The sequence below is a fragment of the Trachurus trachurus genome, assembly GCF_905171665.1.
Source record: "Trachurus trachurus genome assembly, chromosome: 8".
NCBI lineage: Eukaryota > Metazoa > Chordata > Actinopteri > Carangiformes > Carangidae > Trachurus > Trachurus trachurus.
This window is the reverse complement of record NC_139905.1, coordinates 10011608-10030569: the sequence shown is the minus strand read 5'-3', so window position 1 is coordinate 10030569 and position 18962 is coordinate 10011608. Positions and strand designations below refer to the sequence as shown.

The following is an 18962-nucleotide window of genomic DNA, read 5'->3' as shown; positions in this document are numbered from 1 at the left end:
TATGCATTGATTGCATTATATTATTTTGTGGTAGTGGATGTATGTTGCTTTAATCGCAATAAAATATTAAAGAAAAGCCTATGGTGTGATATCTTTTATTGTGGAGATGTATCACCAAGTATGATTAGTAGTATTCTTGTTGTTGTAGCACATGGCAGTGTAATGCAGATCTTTCCCAGATACCATGATAAGAGCAAGAAAACACACAACAATTTGATTTTTAAATGCTACAAACACACTACTCACCAACAGTGACACAATGATGAACCACAAACTCGCCAACCCTCGTTAAATACAGAAGTGGAGAAAGACTCAAAATCAGTCCAGATGTCTTGAACAACAGACAGTTGTTATTTTTATTCTTATGTTATCGTTGATATCACAGGTGTTTCACAGGGGAATTTAATGTCTTTTGTAGCTACACATCACAAGTTGGGTAGTTCATGACTTTCTAGAATTTGTCAAACACAGTTTTCAGTTTTCAGTCATCTACATTTCTAAAGGATATATTTTTTATTAAACACTAAATGTATAAGTTACAGTGTCCACTTATTTGCTGAATGAATGCCTAATTTATTGAAATTTATTAATATGACTGAACACCCTGTGACATCAATATGTTAACAATGAAATATATATTTCCTCTCAGACATGACTGTCAGGCACATTTACTGTTCATCCACTGGTCTTCAAACTGCAGGTGAAGGCTATGGGTTACTCTCCCTGTCCCTCTTGTACCTGGAAAACAAAGACACACATGAAAACTGTGTTATTGTGATTTTATATCAGCTTAAGACCAGTATTTGCTGTTTATATCAAACTCAAGCTCGGTACCTTTGTCCCGATCTCACGGCTCTTCGCTCGCATCTTATTGGCCAGAGACTCGGCCACGTCGGCTCTCTCCTCTGCCTCCTCCAGCTCGTGCTGAGCCTTCCTGAATCTGGCCATGTGCATGTTGGACTGCTCCTCCTGGAAGTCAATCACGTTCAGTGTATTGGTGATTTGAAACTAGAACACAATCAGATTATTTTTTACTGATCGATAGTGATTGACTCACAGTTTCCTCAGCTTGTCGTTTGTAGGCCTTCATTTTATTCTGGAGCTTGTCCACCAGGTCCTGGAGTCGAACATTGTTTTTCTTGTCTTCCTCAGACTGAACAAAGCAAAGAACCAAAGGATTTTGTCTTTCAAGACTCTTGACATCTATTGATTAAAAAAAACATTAAAAAAAACTTTGATTTACCTGATAGGTCAGCTCTTTGACCTTCCTCTCATATTTGCGGACTCCTTTGATGGCCTCAATGGAACGTTTTTGTTCGGCGTCCAGCTCATTTTCCAGCTCACGGACCTGTAGTCAAGAGCAGAGTTCAGTCTGGTTTCTATGAATTTGGTGAATTGAGTTAGTGTAGTTTGGGTGCATTGGGCATTTGACTTTAAGAAACTCTTGGAGAATTAATCAGATTGGTTGGTCCAGTCTTAAGACCTTTGTGATGCTAAATTGTGATGCTTCTGAGTCTTTTGTTGGACAATCTTCCTTTGGCACAATGGCAAGTTGGCGATGGCCCATGTAACACTACTTGCAGCCTTCAGTTTGAACTGTTTTCTAATTAGTAGAGAAACTGTACGTACTCGAGCCTCCAGCTTCTGCAGCTGTTTCTTCCCTCCCTTCATGGCTAAGTTCTCAGCCTCGTCCAGTCGGTGCTGCAGGTCCTTCACCGTCACCTCCAGGTTCTTCTTCATCCTCTCCAGGTGAGCGCTGGTGTCCTGCTCCTTCCTCAGCTCCTCAGCCATCATGGCCGCCTGGATATGACACCATCATGGTGCAGATTATTATTTATTTTTAGTTTATGTGTTACAGTAAGCAAAACAAGAACCCCTTCAGAGCTCCTTACATCAGTGATGGCTTTCTTGGCCTTCTCCTCAGCGTTCCTGGCCTCCTGAACGGCTTCTTCTATCTCACCGTGGAGCTGAGTTACATCTACATCAAGTTTCTTCTTGGTGTTCAGAAGACTGGTGTTCTGCCAAAGATAAAATAAAGCAGGTGTTAAATACAGTGTATAACTAATGCAAATCTCAGTTGTTTGTTCAGTGTGTCAGTTAAAGCTAAACAACTTACCTGAGAATGAAGAAGTCCTGCACGTTCACTGACATCGACCAGCTCCTGTTCGGCCATCTTGCGGCCTCTCTCCGTCTGCTCAGTGACCGCTCGGAGCTCTTCGATCTCGGCCTGCATCAAAGCCGTTCTGCGCTCCATCATGGCGACCTGCTCCTTCATATCATCCTGTCCTCTGAGGGAGTCATCCAGGTGGATCTGGGCATCCTGAAGAAAACGCATTGTGTTTCAGTTAAGCAGACACTGTTTCCTGTCCTCAGGTGGATTATGGTGGTTTGTCCAAACTTTCACACATTCACTACAACCACCAAATTAAAATGTATACTTGACCAACAGTCTGGTCAATGATTAGTATCTCAGAAACTTCTCCATCTCCACGGAATGACTCCTAACAATCATGGAGACCACCTGATCTTCACTTTTGGACACATTTTGATGCATAAAACATCTAAATCTACTGCTAAATTGGATCTATTTTTAGGTTTTTCAACACATTTCATCTCTAGAGGTCTATGTTTTCTTTGTTAGTAGATTGGGAGGGGAACAACAATGACGTGTTTGTACCTTGAGTTGCCCCTGAATGGTCCTCAGCTGTTTCTGGGCCTCGGTCGACTGCCTGTTAGCGTGGCTCAGCTGGATCTCCATCTCGTTCAGGTCTCCTTCCATCTTCTTCTTCACTCTCAGGGCGTCGTTCCTGCTCCGGACCTCTGCGTCCAGAGTGGCCTGCATGGACTCCATCACCCTCTGGCTGTTCCTCTTCATCTGGTCGATCTCTTCGTCTTTCTCCGCCACTTTTCTGTCGACTTCAGCCTTGATCTGGTTGAGATCCATTTGCACGCGCAGGATCTTTGACTCCTCTTGTTCCAGCGAGGCCTTAAAAACAGTTTAGTTTGTATAAGTTTACATAGCTCTCCTTTATACACTGACTGATTATCTCTGTTATTTTTCAGTAATCAGCACCTCAGCTTCTTCCAGCGCCATCTGCATGTCACATTTCTCCGTCTCCACATGCTTCTTGAATTTCTCCAGCTCATGAAACGACTTCCCAGTCTCTCCAAGCTGCTCTGTCAGGTCTGAGATCTCCTCTGTGTTTCAAAGGAGACAGCACATGGATCATAGAGGTTTTGAAAAAATGTAAAATACTGTCAACAAACTATTTTTTGAGTTGGATTTCACTCACGTTGCAGGTTTTTATTTTCCCTTTTCAGTGTCTCCAGATGATCCAGAGCTTCTTCATACGAGTTCTTCAGCTTGAAGAGCTCAGTGCTCAGAGACCGAGACTCTTTCTGAGCGCCTTCGAGCTCGGCTTGAGCCTCATCATGCTTCTGCTTCCACTCGGCCAGAATCTGAATTCAGTGAAACATTATCCAGTAAAAAAAAAAACATCATAATGCAACAGAAACATCTGAGTGTGGCTTTAAGCATAACTGTGAAAGGAAATACCTTGTCAAAGTTTCTCTGCTTCTTGTCGAGGGTAGCAGCGATGTTGTTGGACCTTTCCACATCCACCATGAGATCCTCCATTTCGTTCTGGAGACGCTGTTTAGTTTTCTCCAGGGAGGCGCACTTTGAATTCACTGCTTCAATCTGTTCTTCAGCCTCTTGGAGGCGCTGGGCGAGCTTTTTCCTTAAATGAGCAAAGAGGTAGTCGGAAAACCAGGCAAACACAGATACATTAAAGGGGACATATTATGGAAATATCACTTTTTGAAGGCTCTATTTACATGTATTTGGGTGTTTGTCTTGCCTTCCCGCACCCAAAATGTGAGAATTGACAAAGAAATCTGTAATTTGCAGGCTCCCTAGGTTAAAATCCATGTGGTTTTACAAGCTGTTTTACAGTTTCTAAATTTGCATAACCCCACCCCTACCTGGGACCGGTAGAAGGGGCGAGGCAAGCAGTGGTTCATTTGCATTTAAAGGGACAGGCACTGAAACCAGCCGTTCTGAACAGGGCTGTTTTGGGAGTATGAAAAGACCTGTGATGTTTGATCTTTGGGGTATTTTGACCAAAGTATGTCACAAATATGTCTTTAAGACACCTGGGAACTATTTTAATTTGTGGAAAAGGGGCATAATATGTCTCCTTTGAAGGGGAGGAAAGTCCTTAAAGGTCCCATGTTGTATAAAGGTAAATGCAGTGTGCGAAATACCCATCAATATTCGGGGGGTCCCTAACTCGCGATTGTTGCGCAATACCGTTTTTTTTTTTCTTTTTATAAAGTAGGACTATAACATTACAATAAGCCAAGAAAATTAGCCTATAGCCTAAAAAGGAGAGGCAAAGTTGTGCATTACAATGCAGAAAGTAATTGATAATAAATAGACGATAATTCAATAAATAAAAGACAATAATTGGCACCACACTGGCGCACTTGAACAATGAATAAATGCCAGGTATAGGAGACTGGCGCGATCAGGGCAATGCAGAAACGAATAGACAATAAATAAAATACAATAATTAAAATGAATGAAAGACACCAAACTCGTGCACTCAAATAACAACTGTATAAATCTGGAGATCGGAGACTGACGTGCAATTATGTGCACGAGATCCTCAGCCTGCAACTATGACCGATCATGTAACCTTATCTAACCATCCATCTGGCAAATACGTTTAAACACAGCATTGAACACATCCACAAATCACATTCGTATAAAGGGCCATCATGAAAATTGAAAAAGCACAGACAAATAGCTCACAACAGGCGCCTGGCCAAACAACACCACTGGGGGTTCAGGCCATAGTATGCTGAAGCAGGCTAGCCTCTCTTACCTCAAGTTATTTTCCTGCCTTAATGTCAAGCCAAGGGTTGCGGTACCCCACCTGCTTAGGTGTAAAAAAAAAAAAAAAAAAGAAAGAAAAAAAAGCGGCCAATCACCAGTGCTAGCAGCAGGGGCTGCGGCTACGTCTTCAGAGCACTCGGCCTCAACTTCACTTTCTTCGGCAGAGGGTGGAGAGGAACGGGATCCTCTGTTCTGATAGCGAGGAGTGGGCTCGACTCTTGCGCTGGGCTGGCCACATGGCTAATTTGCATAATGCGCAGGTGACACGGTTCAGCTTAATGTTAAACGAATAAATGTTTGGTGATCTTAAACACATTTAATTGACCACAATAAAATTATTATATTATATTATATTATATTATTTATTTTTTGACAAGATTGAGACCCCCCTCAGATTTTGCTTTTGAGTCTTTCAGGGGGTCTCAAGGGGTTAATCGGGGGGGGGGGGGGGGGGGGGGGGGTCCGCACTATGGGTAAATGTCCATGTGGAGTCTGTGGTTCCATATTAATAAGCACACAGCCTGCGTTCAGAAACCTCAACATGAGTCATCAGGATTTCTGCAACTTTATGATGTCACAACAAAAAGTGCAATTACTTTGCCTCCTCCAGCTCCTCGGTGCGTTGGATGGCGTCGGTCTCATACTTGTTCCTCCACAGAGCCACCTCGGTGTTCGCCTTTGACAAACTCCGCTGCAACTCAGCTTTGGCTTCCTGCTCCTCCTCGTACTGCTCACGAAGGAGATCGCAGTCATGGCGAGCCGACTGTAAGCTGTGAGCCAGAGCGTTCTTAGCCTATGAGGAAGAGATTAGGTATTGAAAGATCATGAGAAGAAAATTTGAGTAAATCAAGTGAAAGCTTCGATTACCTTCATTTCTTCTTCAATCAGCCTCCTCAGCTCGTCAACCTGTGTCGTGAATCCCTGCTTTCCTCTTGTCAGTTGGGAAATGAGACTCTCTCTCTCTTCCATTTGGCGCGAAAGTTCAGCTAAGACAAACAAAACAAGATATAACAAATTAACTAAGAGTCTTTAACATAATGAGCTGGACTAACAGTAAGTGGAGGGACAGATCTACCGTTCTCAGTTTGAAAACGCGCTCTCTGATTGGAGAGATCGGAAATTTGCCGCATGTGTTCATCATTCTTGGTCTTTAGCTCCATTAACTGGTCTTCAAGTGAGCGACACATCTTCTCCAGGTTCACCTATACGAGTACAGAAGATTAACACAATGTAGATATTCAAGCAGCTAATGCATAAACTCAGTATTTCCTGGTTCAGAAATCCCACCTTAGCTTTTGCAACCGTTTCCATGTTGCTGGACAGATCATCGATCTCCATCTTCAGCTCGCTCTTCTCCTTCTCCAGTTTCTGTTTGACTCTCTGGAGGTTGTCGATCTGCTCTCCCAGCTCGGCCATGCTGTCCGCCTGCTTCTTGCGCAGTGCGGCGCCCGTGGCCTCGTGGTGCAGCGTGGACTCCTCCAGGTCACGCCGCAGTTTGAGGAACTCGGCCTCGCGCTTCTTGTTCATCTCGATCTGAGCGGCCGTGGCTCCTCCGGCCTCGTCCAGCCTCTCGCTGATCTCCTCCAGCTCCCTGGACAGATCCGACCTCTGCTTCTCGATCTTGGCCCGGACGGCTCGCTCGGCCTCGACCTCCTCCTCCAGTTCTTCGATACGGGCCTTAAGACAGAAAATGCAACTTAGACCAAAGAAGGGGAACATTGATTAAAATGAACCGGATCAATTAAACCTGAGCTTTATTACATGGAGCTCCTTCATCTTCTTTTGCAGCTGATTATTGATCGCTTGCTCATCTGCAATTTTGCTGAGCAGCTGGTTGTTTTCAAATTCTTTTCTGTGGGAAAATAAAAAACAAAACGTTGTTAATTTAAACTCAAAACTTATTTCCCTCCATCATATTTCCCATCTTACTTCTTAATCCTCTCCTCAGACTGCTGCTTGTCATTTTCCAGATCCATGAGAGATTCCTGTGTGAGCTTCAGATCTCCCTCCATCTTCCTCTTGGCTCTTTCCAGGTCCATACGGATCTTCTTTTCTTGCTCCAACGAACCTTCAAGCTTGAAAACAAGTTGCACAAAGTAAATCGGAAAATGTTCAGTATAGCATCATGATGAAAAGGAAAAGGTGTCTTTGCTGGAAACTCACGTCATCCACTTGCTGTTCAAGCTTAGACTTGGCTTTGGTCAGAGAGTTGACTTTGTCCTCCTCTGCCTGCAGATCATCCAGTCCTTGTTGATGAGCCTCTTGAAGAGCTTTCTTCTCCTTGGTCAGTTTACCGATGTTTTCATCCTGACCAGCCAGCTCCTCCATCAGGTTTTTTGACCTGCAACATGAAAGCTGAAACTCAAAAGATGCAAGTCATGGTAGCATCAGTGTTGGTCTGTCCATCTCTTTAGCCTCAAACGACTTTGTGCATTTAGCTCAAAGCACCATACAGTAGTGCTTAAACAGAACCTCACACAACCACAAAAATTACTGAAGATTTTGCATTTTTCAGATCTTTCTTCACTCCAATTCATAACATCTGGCTGCAAATGTAGCATCTGCTCAAAAATGATTGAATTTAATGTAAAATCATCAATCTGGCACCCAAGAAAACAAATGTTTGACTCAAAAACACTGGAATAATCTGTCAGAAAGGAAAATTATTTTAATATGAGCAAGAACTTGTTTTCTGTCCACACCAACACTGTAAAGCAGTATGAACACAGAGGTAGAAGCCAAGTACAATCACAAACCTTGTTTTCTGTTGCATGTTTCTCCTTCTCCACTTTAGCCAGGGTAATCTCCAGGTCGTCGATATCTTTTTTAAGCTCAGAGCATTCGTCCTCCAGCTTCCTCTTCTTGGCCGTCAGCTCAGCGTTCATCTCCTCCTCGTCCTCCAGCCTCTCGGTCACCTCTTTGAGTTTGGCCTCAAGCTGGATTTTGCTCTTGATCAATCCTTCACATCGTTCCTCTGCATCACAAAGATTTTCTGAGTCCTAAGAAGAAGAAAAAAAAACACTAATATATGATCAGGTGGACGTTGATTTGACCAATGTCGGCTGCTTTAATTTGTTATAATACTCACAGATTGAACTTGCAGCAGGAGGTTGTTTTTCTCCTGCAGCAGAGAAACCATCTTCTCTTCAAGCTCCTTCCTCTTGGACTCTGACTTTACCAGATCATCCTTAGATTTGACAAAGTCCTCTTTCATGGTGGCCATCTCCTTCTCGGTCTCTGCACTCTTCAGGAGTGGCTTGATTTTGAAGAACAGCTTCATCCACGGCCAGTGTTTCACACTCATGAATGAGCGCAGGTTATATTGCAGAATCCAGACGCAATCTCTGTCAGACAGAAAGATATCAGTCAAAGTGGAACATTTTTGTCTTATTGGGAACTTGTTAAAAAGATGCGCAAAGGTTTTTATATAAAGAACATTTTAGTGTAAGTATTACTTTTGTGCAATTAGGTTGGAGAACTCCTTTCTCATCAGATAACCTCGACACAGAGCTTGAGTCTGCGTCACCAGAGAAGCAAGTTTTTCATCTCGCAACTCCTCCAGAGTGCCGAGTAAACCAGCTTTGAAGAAGACCTATGGCAACATCCATCAAGATAAATCAATCAGTTCCTTGGTTAAGAGTATAATCAGTGTTACCAAAAGCCTTTATGACTGTGAGGCGTTCGGACACACACACATACCTTTGTGGATCCAAATCGGTACTGTGTGTGATCAACATCTATTGAACCAAGAAGCTTCTCGGAGGCCTTCTTTCCATCGATGAACTGCCCCTCAGGGATGGCACTGGCATTCAGGATTCTGTATCTGTTCACATTTAGATAAAAACACTCAATATCATCACAATCTGGAACGATGTGGACAAAAGCACAAGCATTTTTTTTTATAATTACATAGTGGTTTCATCCCAACCTCTGCTTGAAGTCAGCATAAAGGATCCTGCTGGGGAATCCCTTCCTGCAAATCCTGATGCCCTCCAGCACACCGTTACAGCGCAGCTGGTGGATGACCAAGTGATTGTCCATAATTCCTGCAGACAGGGAAATGTAATGTTTTCATCTTTAATTGCAAAAACAACAGCTTTTACATGTGGAGACATACAGTACAGTATTTGCACATAAACTTGTCATACCTGGTGTTTTAACCTCATTTGGAATGAGGCAGCGCACAAAGTGAGGATGGGTGCTCCTCAAGTTTGTCATCAGTTTTCCCAGATTTTCCTACAAGTAAACATTTGGGTAACACTTTATAATAAGTACACACTATTAAGCATTAGTTAAGTATTAAATACTGAATTCATCATTTATAACACATGAATACTCATTAGTATGTAGTTTATAAACACAGTTAAAAATGTTTTACTTATCATTGATAAGCACTAACTGTATTTTTAAACTACATACTGTACTAATGAGTATTCATGCGTTATAAATGAAGAATTCAGTATTTATTAACGCTTAACTAATGCTTAATAGTGTGTACTTATTATAAAGTGTTACCAACATTTGCTGTTGTATCTTATTTTCAGTTTATCAAACATGAGGAATAAAAGTTGACACTGGTGATTCATGTCCTGATTTTCAGCACATTAATAAAACTCAACAATACAACCATCAATATTTGACAAGTAAAACTCAGTGGAGATACAATATATATATGAATACAAAACCTTGTAGTATCACTGCAAAGCAACACAGTCATATGAACTGTACCCTGAAAACAGCAGACACCGTCTGAAAGGAGCCACCCTTCTTTTTTCCAGCTTTCTTTCCAGCTTTCCCCCCATCGCCACCGGATTCTACAAAGCAAGCACAAATATTAGTTATCCTCTGCAGAAGCCCAGTATTTGCGAGGAGCTCATTCCCACTGCGCCAATAATAAAGATTTCTATTATTGACACTGATACCAGCACCTCAAACACTTTTCAAATGCTGTACCTGCTTCAGTACCAGAAAATGAGGCGTACAAGTAGGACAAGAGTTTCGTCGACGACTTCTGGTAAAGCTGCACCACAGACTCGTTGAGCGGGTCTTTGTTCTTCTCCAGCCAGCCTGTGATGTTGTAGTCCACGGTGCCGGCGTAGTGCACCAGTGTGAAGTGAGCCTCAGGTTTGCCTTTGACAACCTTCGGCTTTTGGAAAGCGTTGTTCTTCCCGAGATGCTGGTCGTAGAGTTTGTTCTTAAAGGAAGTGTCTGAAGCCTTGGGGAACATACACTCCTCTTCAAGGATGGAGAAGATGCCCATTGGCTGTTAAAAAGTATCAAAGGTGCAGATAAGATACTGTGTTTAAAGTGAAGTGAAATATTAAAGCAGCACTGTACGGTAGTCCCACCTTTTCAATGAGCTCGATGCAGGCGGCCAGGTCCATACCGAAGTCAATGAACTCCCAGTCTATTCCCTCCTTCTTGTATTCTTCTTGCTCCAGCACAAACATGTGGTGGTTGAAAAACTGTTGCAGCTTCTCATTGGTGAAATTAATGCAGAGTTGCTCCATGCTGTTGTACTGAGACAATAAATAACCATTAACTTAGGATAAATCCACATAAAAAAAACAAAACACAATCAACCACAGTGAAACTACAGAGTCTGGACTCACATCAAATATTTCAAATCCAGCGATGTCCAAAACCCCAATGAAGAACTGTCTGGGCTGCTTCGTGTCCAGCATCTCATTGATTCGTATGACCATCCACAGGAACATCTTCTCATAGACGGACTTGGCCAGAGCACTAACTGAATTGGTGACCTGTTCAAAAGTAGTAGTAATTTTATTCGTCCATTCAACAAAACATAAAACATAAACACAAATCAGTTTTCCATGTTCAATATGGGTGAAAAGGCGTAGGCGGAAGCAAAGCTTATTTATGCCTACCCTATTTACAGGAAGGAAAAATTGCACAAACAAAACAAAATTGTGAAAAGATTGCAAACCGAAAACAATAAGTAACATCAAAACAAAACAAACAAAAGATGGTGCACATGAATCACTGAAAGGAAATGTAGATTCCTAGGTAAACTGCATAACATAAGTTTGGACATTTGTCCACAGTGGACATGGTTGAGTTGGGGGTATCCCACTTAGTGGCCAGACACATGACACCTGCTCCCTTGAGTTTCAGGGCATTGAGATGGTTCACTCTCCCAGAAGGGGAGGACACAGAGAGAAACCACTTGGATTCATGTGCTACAAACGAAGAGCCCAAGAGGTTTAAATGAGGAATTAATATTAGGTTGTTTAATGTATACATATTCATGTCCATATTTATTTTTTCTATGATACAATTTTTTTTTTCCCAAAGAGCTTTTCTACACAATTTTGTTTATTGGGGCTTATTCATACCCCTCTAACGTGTCTTGTCTTGTCACTTGTATTTATATGTGTTTTGAATGCTTTTCTGTAATAAACAGAATAAAGTGTTTCTATTCTATTCTTATTGTGATGTACAGTATATACTGTAGGTCCTATTTTGACAGTTGGTTATGAGACCTACAGATGTAAATGGTGCCTCTTGAATTTTCCACATTGTGCATCTCTCCTCCTTTCGGAGTGGTAGCTCATCATTGGTTACACACAGGTGAACTGGCCGGTGTCTATTATTTTTTGTGTTACGCTTTTCACCGTGCACCTGGACCTGTTTATATTAATTAATCTTTTAGAGTTGTGCGGATGTTTTTCTTGGGTATTCCACTTTGCATCATGGTGAAAGCTGTTCCCACCATGTTGGTTATTTCTTTGATTGTGTTGTGTGTTATAAAACTGGTAAAATGTTGAGCTGTTTGTGTACCTGAGGGACCGTCTGGCCCTTGGTGACGTACTCATTCCCCACTTTCACTCTTGGGTAGCAGAGGGCTTTCAACAAGTCAGCAGAGTTCAGGCCCATGAGGAAAGCGACTTTGTCTGCGACTGAGAGACAAACACGAACACTAACGTTACTTGCATGTGTGTGTCAATGAAAATAAAAATTGACTGAGTAAATAAGGGAGCAGTCTCTCACCCTCGGTGCCGTCGGGCTCTGCCTGCTCTTCACGCTGCTTCTGCTTGAACTTCAGGTTCCCATAATGCATCACAGCACCAGTCAGCTTGTAGATGGAGGCTTTCTCTTCATTGGTGAAGCCCAGGACATCAATGGCAGTCTGTTCGATTCAATTAACAGTGTTAGTATAATCCAATATAAAGCATGTAAATGTCATTAACAGTGACTCATGAGAGGCAGCTCACGTCTGTAGCCACCAGCTCCTCTTTATCGTCGATGCTGGCCACAGTGATCTGCCCCTGACTTATCATGGGGAAGTCGTATGGGTTTGTTGATATGAGCAGCGATTCTGCACAGAGGAAGAGAGAGAGAGAAGTAAAATTACTGGAAAACAGTCAAAAAATATCTTATAATACAAGATATAATGGCCTCATCATACCTATAAGCTCTGCTTTGTGTCCAGTCTGAATCTGATAGAAGATGTGGTAGCTCCTCTCCTCAGACAACTGGAATGTCACTCTTGATTTTTCCAGCAAGTCTGACAGAAATTACCAACAAGTTCACGATTAACAATTTGAAGGAAATATATGTTTATATATGTTAATGACTATTAACTTGAAGGAGCAACTTACAGGTTTCAATATCAGCAGAAGACAGTTTCCCTGATGTCCCAAAGTGAATTCTGATGAATTTGCCCTGTGAAATATAATGTGGTCGTTTTAAAAAATATTCCCCAGGAGAGCAGAATATGTGAGATGTGTGAGTTAGATGAAGTAGAGAGTGAGTCTCATTTCCTTTTATATTGTATAAAGTATGATGATTTGAGAGAGGTATTATTTCATGAAATCTGTGGACAAAACCCTGAAATATTTTAGTGCTCTGATGAGCAGAAGCTGGTGTGGTTGCTTAATTTCAGTGTGTTTAAGACTGCTAGTTTTATTTCTAAAGCCTGGAAAAGAATTTGTTTAATTAATTCATGATTTCCCTTAATTGTTTTCCTTTTCTTTTTTTGGATAATGATTTTGAACCCCTGTTTGTTTTCTTATTTCTTTGATGTGTTGATGTGATCCCAGTTTGTTTTCTTGGTGTCTTATAAGCCCATGCGAGCTGGGCATACAGAAGTATGCATGACACAATAATAAAAGTCATTCATTCATATAAAATAAACTAAGCTTTAACAAATAAAATATATATAATATATAAGGAAGGTTACTATTTTTGTAATGGGTCATTAATAGTTCAGTATTTCCATCTTGTAAAGATCACACTTACAAATCTTGAGGAGTTGTCGTTCCTCACAGTCTTGGCGTTTCCAAAAGCCTCCAGCAAAGGATTCGCTGAAATGATTTGATCTTCCAGCGTTCCCTAAAAACAACACAACCAGCTTCATCAGAATTATGTCTTCCTAATCTTTTTCAGGGATTACAAGGCTGTTTTTCTTCTTCTTCTTCTTCTTATCTTTCGACTACTACCTGTATTTTTCCAGATGAGTGGTCTTTCTTGTCACCTCCACCAGACACTGCGATTGTCGCAAAGTACTGGATGACACGCTTGGTGTTGACAGTCTTTCCTGCACCAGATTCTCCACTGTCAACAGAATAACACAGACCTGACTGAGGGCAACTGAAATAACATACTCACTGAAATATGTGACACATTTTTATTTTGTATGTTACAGACTTACGTAATCAGGACAGACTGGTTCTCCCGATCTGTCAGTGAAGAAGATGAACAAGCCTTTGTTCCTCATATACAGTATTCATGGATATTTAAAGTTAGACAGCGTAAAATATTTAAGCTTAACTCAAGTTTGGGGGCTTTAAATTCCGATTATATAACAGCAGCAGGCAGCCACTGTGGCCTCAAGTGGCAATTTCAAGCTAATGGTATATTGAATATCCAGTCAGGCGGTTGCTTTAAATCATTACGTGACATGACTGAATTAACAATGGAGCCACACACAGGTAATAACAAATATGTCTGTGTGATGAATGCTGTGTGCACCTCTGACTTTTTCTTTGTTTTTGGTATTTTGTGGTTGTTTCTTACCTGTAAGCATATTTTGATATGCATTATCAGAGACGGAGAAAATATGTGGTGGGGCCTCCATACGCTTCTTGCCTCTGTAGGCCGACACAACCTTTGGGTCGTACACGGGCAGACACTTGTAGGGGTTAACGGTGACACAGAAGAGCCCCGAGTAGGTCTGCAGAGAGGACGATGTACAGAATGTGAGGAGGCAGAACGAGACAATCACTCATGACAGATAAAGTCGTTGAAAACCCCTCTGTCGGTGCGTACATAAATCATCCACGCTGCGTAACGATCTTTGAGGTTAAACAGCACAGAGGGCTCGTTGAGGTGGGTCATCATGGCCATGTCCTCAATCTTGTCGTACTTAGGGGGATTCATCGGATGGCAGTCCTCCTCCTTGACTGTTACAGTCTGGAAAATAAAATAGATATGGAAAAATGTAAAGTATCAACTTGAAGTCCCACGTGAGTATTTTTTTTTTTTGCAGGTTCCCATACAAGTTTATAAAGCATGCTGTCATGTGTTAGATTTCCTTGGGCAGCCACTTTATGTGCAGTAAATTCAACTCACATTTTATTAATATAGCACATTTAAAACAACCTCAGTTGCCCAAAGTGTTGCCAGCAATATAAATAACAGTAAGAAAATAACATAAATGACCTACATATATCAACAAATATACTGTAGTTCAGACAATAAAACATCATTAAAATAAGGTCAAATACAAATGAATGCTATACTAATAACAAGATAATAGTCAAAATGTCTGAAGAGGTAGGTCTTCAAAAATGATTTTAAAACTAATATTATTTCTTGCAGTTTTCAGTGTAAATACATCAATAATTTAAAATATGCATGGTTTGTCATCACTGATGCTGAGCACAGAAATATTCACCTCATCCGCCTCAGTCTTCACGGTGACTTGGCCTCCTTCCTTCTTCTGTATGACTCCTTTGATGTACAGCTCCTTGGCATTGGGCACAAAGCAGGCTGTCCTGGCATCGAACGGCCGGTTCTGGGCCTCGACTCGCTCCTTCTCAGGTTTGCGGAGAAAGATGGCCGCCGGCCCGAACTGGGCCATCTCAGCATCACTGCTCATGTTGATACCTTTACAGAGGAAAAAGGGGGGGGGAAATTAGGCACATTGTGGAGATTTTGATTGAAATATTCAAATATTTTTTGTTTTTTTAATGAAATTCAGTCAAATATATTGTGTGCATCTTACCAGGTTTGCACAACCCAGTCCAAATGAATGAAAAGACAGTGCTGCAGGTCAATCACAAGTAATTTTGAAGACTTCTGTTCAGACAGATTCCTGTAGACGACAGACCTGACCAACGATCGGTGAGTAACAGGCCTCTAAGTGAAGACCAGCAGGGGGGCTGAGGCTCCTTTTATCAAGACGAATGCGCTGCTGAAGTGAACCGGATGCTCCAAACTTGGCAATGTCACTATTCAAATGTCAATCAAGTCGCATTATCGATCTCTGCCCAGCACTTAAATATGGCACAGGATCCTCTGGTGGTAATAGGAACATGTCAGCGGCAGCAGCAGGCGATGATCCCCAAGCACTATTTTTGTGTGCTGTTGAGAGCTGTCATTAACTACTTAATGTTTATACTGTTATACAGCAGGACTGCAGCTCCTGTCTAATGCACAATGGACAGTTTAATCGGTGCATTAAGTGCAGTAATGCTGATTTAGACTTAGAAAGTGTTATTGCATGTGTTTAGGGGTGTAAGTGTGTCTTAATGATGTCGCACGACCTCCGTTTTCATCTTGGACTTGAGAACCACCTGCTCAGTCACCTCTAAGGCTCCTTGCCTGGATTAACTGGTTAAAACCTATAAGACCAATGTCAGGACAATGTCAACATTACTTTTTTAGAATGTGTTGTGTCGTGAGAAAGTGAAATTATTTCTACTTCACGGTCAATGCACCAGTCAGACTGCTGTAAATCATCTGTTGGTTTTTATATTGCAAAATGCACTTATGGTAACTATGCAGCTCTTCTGATTAAGACTAAAAATGAAGAATTTCATTCACAAGGTCAAATACAATCTCTGCATATAAAGAGCCATTGTATTATTATAAAACTGATATATGACTGATATAAAATGCAAGTTACATCATTGTCCAAGTTCTCTCTGAATCTGAGAAGATGCTTGACGTCCTACAGGTACGACAGTGCACATCATATACTGTAAATAATCAAAGCTATGCCCCAATTGCTTGAGCTGCAATGTTTTGATAGTTAAAATGTGTCACAATATGTTATAAATAAGCATTGTTGTGTTGCAAAAATGCCTCAGCAAACAGATCATATTCTCCATATGTAAGAGAAATGCTTGTTTGATACAGACAACAGTAGAAAAATCACATTATACATAGGCCTATTTTTTTTAAAAACCAAAGTAAAATGCAAAAATTGTCCCAATTTAATCATGATTCATATTTTAATCACAACATCTCTCAAAATAATTAAATGATTTTTTTGTTGTCATTGTTTGATTTGACATGTGTATTATATCCCCAAAGTCATCTCAAGCATTACTATCATTTCATGCTGTAGCTACTACACCGTACATGTAGGCCTAATAAATGTGGAAAAAGAACATCAAACTTTCTTTTTTTTTGTAGAAAAACAAAAACAGACATTGTTAACATGGATATCAAAAGTAGGCTCAGACATATTTCTGCTGCTTTTCAATTCAAACTCCACGTGATTTTTCTGAGACATAGCCTATTCCATATTTTGTCACGTTGACAGTGATAGACAGCCACCTTGAAGATAAATTTTCTGGTTTGTCTTGTCAGTTGACAAGTTAACACACAGCAGTGTCCTATATGCGCTAAACTTGCGGCAGTGTGAACATCACAAGGATGTGGAAACACATGGTGACCAGTGACCACTTGGTGCCACATTTAGAATAAGCATACAAGTGTCTGTCTGTAACCTGAGCTCTCATCATATTAGGAGGAGCAGCACACGGAAGCAAGTGTGAACGGCAGGTTGTCATCGTGAAAATACATCCCATCAACTCTTGATATCCAGTCCAGTCGTAAGGCAGACTGTGTGTTTATAGGCTCTGTGACAAGGAGGACATGATGGACATGCTCTTTTATATTAATGTATGAGTTGATTAAAACTGGACCATTTATAATAGTCATGGAAAACTATATTTCCACAAGTTCAGTTTTCTATTAACTGAAGTAAAACAGCTTGTTTTGGGCTTTTTCCATGTAGTCCAATGACTTTTGAATGGTCTAGACTCTATCCCACACAATAAGTTCACAAAACATGAAATAGGCCTATGTCTATAAGTGTAAATTATGAAATGAAACACTGTGTGGCAGATGCATTGAGGATACAGAGGAGAATTTGATGCCAAATTAGAGAGCATACTTTTTCCTGAGCTTTTTTATTCATAAATATTCAGTGATTTAAAGGTAGGCTACTGTAAATTAAACACATGCTAATCACCGGCTGCATTAGAAACTGCAGAGGCAACAGGCTATACTGCTAACTTGGCTCTAGCATTTAGCCAGGGTACATGTCTGGCAGCCTATTAGTTTTTTCATTGATTTTAATCATCAATTGATTTAGCTGATGTTAAAATATATGAAAACCCCTTTACTAAGATGTTGGAGCATTTAAATTTACTTTTACATTTATAAGAAACAGTTTAATTAGGTTCAGCTAATTCACTTAACTAGCTTGATTGGAGGCTGGCTATACCTTTGTTTTCCTTTTTCTACTATACTATATTTCTCTATATATTATAAACATGATAAAAAACAGATGTCAAATAGTTTTAAATAAACTTTCCAAACTCAGTTTTGTCCAAATATGTCACTGTGTTCTTTTTTTCTTGTTTCTCATTTTCCAAATGTCAGATTTAGCTTTTTTTTTTTTGGTTTACACCTGTAGGCTCTTTTTTTCAGTATCTGTATCAAGTCTTATTTGCTCAGTGAGGTGTTATGTGCCAAACCCTACAACCTGACTGAAAGCACTGACGAGCTGAGCTGGTGGACAGTGTTGGGCCCTGTGTCTGTCCACTTAGTGTCTTGTTTCTGTTTGTGCAAACAACGACCTGTCGCTCCTCAGGTCCTCCTCCTCCTCTTTCTCCTCTCTGCACTGACTCCCTTCTTGGAGGTTACCTTCAGTGCTTGCATAACCCCAACTTGTTCAAAGTCAAACAAGCACCACAGTAACTCTAACCCTGCTTCATGGGGATTTTCTACAAATGTCATGAACATACCAGCTGCTGCTGATCACTGCATTGCTGACAGGACGGGGAAAAAGTGGATTTTCATGAGGTCCATTTTAACCTGCAGGCTCTTCAGCTGCAGCCAAATGTTACTCCTGTGTTTTTTTTTGCTGTTGTTTTTTTCAGGTCATTATCTCATGTCCTTGGTTTTCAGCTGTGGCTGTGAACCGATGATAATGTGATTTTTACAGATGAACTGGTGAGTGACTGCACTGTTAACGAGCAGATTTTCATTATCAGCTGTGTCCTGCAGATTATAGTTAAAGCAGCAGCAGCAATGTAACGATGCTTGTTTTAATGCATTAATTTTTCCTCATTTTATCTTTTGGGGCTTCCTTTTTATACTGTGCTTTTTCTTTTTTTCTTTTTCTGGTCTTTTTTATTATTAGATTGCACATCTGGGAACATTTATTCAAATACTGTACTTACAAACTGTCTTCAAGAGATAATATTATGCTTTTATTTCATGATGGAGCATAAATGCTAGTTAAAACCAGCATAATAAATATTGAAATCTGGCTTCATATTCAGAACTAGATTATAAAAAATCTCTTATATCAACTTGTAAGTGATAAAAACACACTTTTGTTGCACAACACTTACTATATGTATTTCTTATACTCCCACTTTGGCATTTCAACTTTTATATAAAAAATGCATGTCTCACAGCTGGAGTAGCATTACCTCAGACACATTTTGTGCAGGTATCCTTGTTCTTAGAAGACAAAATAAATAAACTTGACAGATTCAGGATGTGAATGTGGGTG

At 40.7% G+C, this 18962-nt stretch overlaps 1 protein-coding gene across 1 annotated transcript; it reads right to left on the bottom strand.

Moving 5' to 3' along the window:
• Positions 1-714: 714 nt before the first annotated feature.
• Positions 715-15023, bottom strand: LOC310989611 (myosin-1B-like; the record flags this gene model as incomplete). The annotated part of the gene is made up of 39 exons (XM_083976720.1): positions 715-738; positions 835-969; positions 1058-1153; positions 1244-1348; positions 1630-1800; positions 1893-2018; positions 2117-2320; positions 2678-2986; positions 3074-3198; positions 3294-3459; positions 3557-3740; positions 5497-5693; positions 5768-5886; positions 5976-6102; positions 6188-6577; positions 6662-6752; positions 6830-6975; positions 7064-7255; positions 7657-7899; positions 7989-8244; positions 8356-8492; positions 8600-8723; positions 8829-8946; positions 9049-9136; positions 9629-9714; positions 9854-10163; positions 10249-10419; positions 10513-10662; positions 11702-11820; positions 11912-12050; positions 12136-12239; positions 12330-12428; positions 12523-12586; positions 13163-13255; positions 13363-13477; positions 13575-13602; positions 13940-14096; positions 14192-14335; positions 14820-15023. The coding sequence occupies 39 exons, from the start codon at positions 15021-15023 to the stop codon at positions 715-717; spliced, it is 5856 nt and encodes a 1951-aa protein (XP_083832846.1).
• Positions 15024-18962: the final 3939 nt, after the last annotated feature.